This window comes from Saimiri boliviensis, chromosome 1 (genome assembly GCF_048565385.1).
Source record: "Saimiri boliviensis isolate mSaiBol1 chromosome 1, mSaiBol1.pri, whole genome shotgun sequence".
NCBI lineage: Eukaryota > Metazoa > Chordata > Mammalia > Primates > Cebidae > Saimiri > Saimiri boliviensis.
In genome coordinates, this window is record NC_133449.1 from 228,597,616 (window position 1) to 228,603,881 (window position 6,266).

The 6,266-nt window shown below is 42.3% G+C and overlaps 1 protein-coding gene across 2 annotated transcripts in view; it reads right to left on the reverse strand.

Annotated features, from left to right (window-relative positions):
- Window positions 1-5,834, reverse strand: part of MSH3 (mutS homolog 3) — a 265,070-nt gene extending 259,236 nt beyond the window's left edge. Inside the window, exon 1 of one of the 2 annotated variants that reach the window (XM_074384262.1) lies at window positions 5,762-5,834. In XM_074384262.1, coding sequence (XP_074240363.1) covers window positions 5,762-5,824 — 63 coding nt within the window. In that variant the 5' untranslated portion in view covers window positions 5,825-5,834. The remainder of the gene's footprint in view (window positions 1-5,761) is intronic. The other variant, XM_074384265.1, reaches the window with a different exon arrangement.
- Between the last annotated feature and the right edge of the window lie 432 nt (window positions 5,835-6,266).

Sequence of the window (6,266 nt, forward strand, 5' to 3'; positions counted from 1 at the left end):
TGAAGCAATTCTCCTGCCTCAGGCTCCCAAGTAGCGAGGACTACAGGTGGACACCATTTTGCCCAGGTAATTTTATATTTTAATAGAGACAGTGTTTCACCATGTTGGCCAGGCTGGTCTCAAACTCCTGACCTCAAGTGATCTGTCTGCCTTGGCCTCCCAAAGTGCTGGGATTAACAGGCAGGAGCCACTGCACCCAGCAGATCTTCATTTTTTTTATGTAGTAGAAAGTGTGAAGCCACACATGGTTTATTTAAAATACTTTATAATTTTAAAAAACACAGAAGAAGGAAAAGCAATTCTAAGTTCAAGCAAGGGATGGTGGTAGTTTGAACCTAAGGATTGCATGTAGTAAGGAATTGTGATTTAAGATATATTTTAAACTTGGCCGTAGCAGGATATTCCAATGGAGTTTGACTTTGGTTTTGGCCCACTGAGTTTGAGATGCCTTTGAGAAATGAAGAAAGTAGAGAGAATAAAAGAAAAATTGGCCAGGCAAAACGGCTCACACCTGTAATCCCAGCATTTTGGTAGGCCAAGGCAGATGAATCACTTGAGAACAGCTTGGGCAGCATGGTAAAGCCCCATCTCTACAAAAAATACAAAAATTAGCTGGGCACTGTGGTGCACACCTGTAGTCCCATCTACTCAGGGAACTGAGATGGAAGGATCAATTGAGCCCAAGAGTTCACGGCTGCTGTGGTGCCTTGTGATTGTGCTGCTGCACTCCAGCCTGGGTGGCAGAAGAGACCCTGTCTTGAAAAAGAAACTGAAAACAATGGAACCATGCTTTCAGAATTCTAGAAAGAAAGTCATTTTCTACTGATAAATCTATATTCAACCAAACAGTCAAGGGTTGAAGGTAAAATAATACGTTTTTAGACAAGCAAAGACTCGGGTTACCTCCATGTGAAAATATTCCAGCAAAATGAAGGAGTACACAAACCAGAGAATGACATGGATCCAACACAGGCAATATTCCAGGTATGGAGCTGGCTTTGCAAAGAAACAGTAAAAATAATGGGTTAGCTGGGTGGAATGGCTCGTGCCTATAATCCCAGCTACTCACGGGGCTAAGCAAGAAGATGGCTTGAGCCCAAGAGTGACAGACCAGCCTGGCCACTATAGTAAGGTCTCTTCTCCATAATAGGGGTCGAGCACAGTGGCTCACGCCTGTAATCCCAGCACTTTGAGAGGCCGAGGCAGGTGGATCATGAGGTCTGGAGTTCAAGACCAGCCTGACCAATACGGTAAAACTACATCTCTACTAAAAATAAAATTGGCCGGGCATGCTGGTACACGCCTGTAGTCTCAGCTACTCGGGAGGTTGATCCAGGAGAATCACTTGAACCTGGGAGGTGGAGGCTGCAGTGAGCCTAGGTCGCGCCACTGCACTCCAGCCTGGGTGACAGAGTGAGACTCTGTCTCAAAAATAATAGGTTATTGCCAGATTTGGGGCATTTGGAAAGAAGTTCATTGAAGGAAGATAAAGTAAATAAAAGGGGGGGGGGTAGGGAGGATTAAGCAATCATTAGTTCTAGGACAGAAAGAAGTACAGGATAGGAAGTAAGAGCATAGTATGCTCTTCTCAACAATGAGCAATCTGTACATATAATGATGCGGTGACTGCTTACCCCTTAAATCTCGTAACTACTTTGGGACAATATGGGAGGAAAAGTGAAGATAGTGATGATGTAAGAGCTAAATCCTAATCTGTTGTATCAAGAAATCATTATATAATATATAAAATAATCAAGAAATGACTAGTTATGTGAGGTAAAAAATAGAAGACATTGGTAAGAGTTAAAAGTCATTGCTAGCCGGGTGCGGTGGCTCAAGGTGTAATCCCAGCACTTTGGGAGGCTGAGGCGGGTGGATCATGAGGTCAGGAGATCAAGACCATCCTGGTCAACACGGTGAAACCCCGTCTCTACTAAAAATACAAAAAATTAGCTGGGCATGGTGGCACGTGCCTGTAATCCCAGCTACTCAGGAGGCTGAGGCAGGAGAATTGCCTGAACCCAGGAGGCGGAGGTTGCGGTGAGCCGAGATCGCGCCATTGCACTCCAGCCTGGATAACGAGCAAAATTCCGTCTCAAAAAAAAAAAAAAAAAAAAAAAGTCATTGCTCTGGAGAATTAGGAGGGATGGGGCAGGGGATTGTTAGGATGCATCATAACCTGAAAAGGCTTTTGCAAATTACATGTATTAATATATGCATTCACTTGAATATATTAATGCGATGGGTCTCAGAATCAGCCTTTTAAACAAGCATCTCAGATAATCTGAAGCTTACTTAAGTTTGTAAGGCACTGCTTTTGCACTCTAAGGAAGAACAAAAGTTTTAATCCCCATCTCTACAATATCTCAGTGAAGCAAAACAGAAAAGCAAATTATAAGTTAGTATAAGATTTCAGAAGGCAAAGTTGTAAAGATTAGTTTCCTCAGCCTGGGCAACATGGTGAAGCCCCATCTCTTAAAAAAACAAAACAAAACTGGTTATAGTGTTGTGTGCCTGTGGTCCCAGCTACTTGGGAGGCTGAGGTGGGAGGATCACTTGAGCCCAAGAGGTGGAGGCTGCAGTGAAAAGTTGTATCATCACTCCAGCAGCCTGGGTGACAGACCAAAACCCTGTCTCAAAAGAAAAAAATATTTCCTTGTTGCTGATCTATTTTAAGAATGAGATTTTCTTAAATGTGTGACGCAAATACATATAGGAGCATTTAATATCAGTAAGTCCAAGAGAAACAGTAAACAAACTCAATAATAGATGTCCCTTAGCAAGATGCTTTTCTTATACAGGTAGTAAACTAAAAACTATAAAGTTAATGGCCTAATTAGGCAACATGAGTGAGGGAAAGGTTGGCTGGCCAGCTGTTGTAAGGATTCAGAAAAATGGTTACCTTGTGATTAAAGATGATCCAGCAGGAAGAAAGAAAATAAATGCATAATTAAATGGCTACTGGGAATAGAATTAGAGACTATAAGCAGAAGATATTACTTTTTGTTTATTTGTTTTTGAGACAAAGCCTCAGTATCACCCAGGCTGGGCTGCAGTGATGGCAATTTCAGCTCACTGCAACCTCCACTTCCCCAGTTGAAGCAATTCTCCTGCCTCAGCCTCTCTGTAACTGGGATTACAGTTGTGTGCCACTATGACCAGCTAATTTTTTTTTTTTTTTTTTTTTTTTTTTTTTTTTTTGAGACAGTCTCTGTCACCCAGGCTGTGCTGCAGTGGCACAATCTCGGCTCATGGCAGCCTCCACCTCCATGGTTCAAGTGATTTTCCTGCCTCAGCCTCCCAGGTAGCTGGGATTACAGGCATGAGCCACCATGCCCAGCTAATTTTTGTATTTTTAGTAGAGACGATGTTCCACAATGTTGGCCAGGCTGGTCCTCCTCAAGTGTCACCCAGGCTGGAGTGCAGTGGCACCATCTCAGCTCAGTGCAACCTCCACCTCCCAGCTTCAAGCATTTATCCTGCCTCAGCCTTCCCAGTAGCTGGGATTACAGGTGTGTACCACCAACTCCAGCTAATTTTTGTATTTTTAGTAGAGACAAGGTTTTGCCATGTTGGCCAGGCTGGTCTCAAACTCCTAACCTCAAGTGATCCATGCACCTCAGTCTCCCAAAGTGCTGGGATTACAGGCCTGAGCCATCATACCCGGCCAGTTTTTGTATTTTTAGTAGAGACGGGGTTTCACCGTGTTTGCCAGGCTGGTCTCAAGTGATCAACTCCTGGTCTCAAGTGATCTGCCCGCCTTGGCCTCCCAAAGTGCTGGGATTATAGGCGTGAGCCATTGCGCTCAGCCCAAGATACTGTTACTTTCAAAGGGGATACAGCCCCTGGTCGAACAGGAAAGAAGGCCTGAAGCTACATGAAGTGCTGTTCTTGTTACTGGGGGTGAGTCGGGGGGAATTATTTTAATGACAATTTCTAATGATCTGCTCATGTCCTTTCTGTTCCCCAGCTGACCTCATGTGTACCAGGAAGTTACTCTGTAAATATAGTGACATTTCTGTTTAATTTAAAAAAAAAAAAAAAAAAGTACAAAACGCATCAGGGTGTGATATTTCAAATAGCTCTGTAGTAAATAATCAAATGTGAAATGGAATTGCTAGAAGAAAAAATTAAGTGGTGTCCACTCCTTTGCCCAGGAGCCGTAAGACAAAGACAACACAAGACAAATCCTAAAGGGATGGAGTGTCGTCTGCAAGGAGGAAAAGACTTCATGTTGCTGGAAGTCGGAAAAAACTGCAAGGAAAAGAGATTTTTTTCAGCACCTACCAGCCAAAGTAATTTGGAAAAGGGATCCTGAATTAGACTGCCTCTTTTTCAGGCTAGTCAAGCTCTCCTTCAAAAGGCCGGAGACAAGTAGTTAGGAGACTTCCAGTTGACTGTCACTGTCCACAGGCTGGCTTCTCACTGCCAGTTGTCTTTACTTTCGATAGGTGAATTGGCAAAACTTAGACTAGGGTTCCTTCCCCACACTGTACCCCTCACCATTTTATAATGACTAATTCAAGCACACAGAAAGTTGACGGAATTGTACAGTAAGCACCCATTTACCCATCACCTAGATTCTATCATTAACACTTTGCTAACTCTGCTTTATCATGTAGTGAGCCATCCATCTATCCATCTTATGTTTTGATGCATTTTGAAGTTACAGATATCAGTATGCTTCATGCCTACATTCTTCAGCTGGCCTATTAACTGTAGTTCGCTTTTTTGGTAAAATTTACATAATGAAATACAGATCTTAAGGAAAACATTCTACAAGTTTTGATAATGACATACACCTCTCTATAACCCCATCTCTATCACCCCAGAAAACTCCCTTACCCCTTTGCAGTCAGTCCTCAACCCCAACCCTGAGAGGCAACCACTATTTTGTCATTATAGATTAGTTTTTCCTGTTTCTGAACTGCATAAGAATAGAATCATATAGGATAAACTCTTTTGATCTCGTTTATTTCAGCATGATTTGAGTTTCACCCAAGTTGTTCCATGTATCAGTGGTTTGTTCCTTTTTATTACTACATAGTGTTAAAAGATAAGCTACATCCTATTAAAATTATGAAAGAGTTTATTTGAGCAAACTGCAATTCACAAATTAGGCAGCTCCAAACCAAGTGTGGTTCAGGGCTCTTCCAAGGGAAAGCAAGGAAAAAGATTTTGTAACTTGGAAGCAAGGCAAAGAAAATAATGGCTTGGTTATGATTGTGTAGTTGCCTTATTTGGTCTCCTCCTACCATTGAAAAGTCCCTGGCTATATAAGTTAATTAATGGCTTCTGATTGAACTTAAACTTCATTTTGCTTTAATATAGGTATTTACCAAAAATAGCCCAAGTTTAGCTCATCAAGGTCAAGTTTGTGTCCATGGATTAACTGGCTTCGTCTGCTCAAGAGATTTACAGTCCTGGTTCCATTTTCTCTAACAGTAACATTCCATTGTACAATGCACCGGTTTATCCATTCTTCTCTTGATGGATATATGGACTCTTTTAAGGTGGGACTCAAGGCTGGCCTTGAAGAAGCTAGAAAAGTGATGGCTAAGCATCAGGACAAGAACAGATACCTATTTCAGGCAGAGGGAAAGACACGAAGAAACCTCATCTTCAGATTCCAAAACCCAGAACAAGCCCTCACCAAGGGAGAATGAGGTGTTATTAGGCCTATATTAGTCCATTTTCACACTGCTATAAACAACTGCCCAAGACTCGGTAATTTATAAAGAAAAGAGTTTAATTGACTCACAGTTCTGCGTGGTTGGGGAGGCTTCAGGACACTTACAGTCATGGCTGAAGGGAAGGCAGGCATGTCTTACATGGTGCTGGCAAGAGAGAAGAGAGCAAAAGGGGAAGAGCCCGTTATAAAACCACCAGATCTCATGAGAACTCACTCTCACGAGAACAGCATGGTTGAAACCACCTCCATGATCCAATCACCTCCCACTAGGTCCCTCCCTTGATAGGTGGGGATAACAATTCGGATTACAGTTTCAGATGAGATTTGGGTGGGGACATAGCCAAATGATGTCAAGGCCACACCTCCACCAAGTACCTAGTACCTACTTCACCTGTGCTGTGCCACTCAATCTATTCTCTTTCATAACCACATATAGTTCACGTCTTCGTTTTCTCTTACTTAGACTGCTGGAGAAACCTAAACTGGTAGTTTCTAAATCTCTGATCTCCCTCTCCAACAGTCTCTCATAAACATGGCCACAAAGACAATCTTTATTTATCTTTTTTTTTTTTTT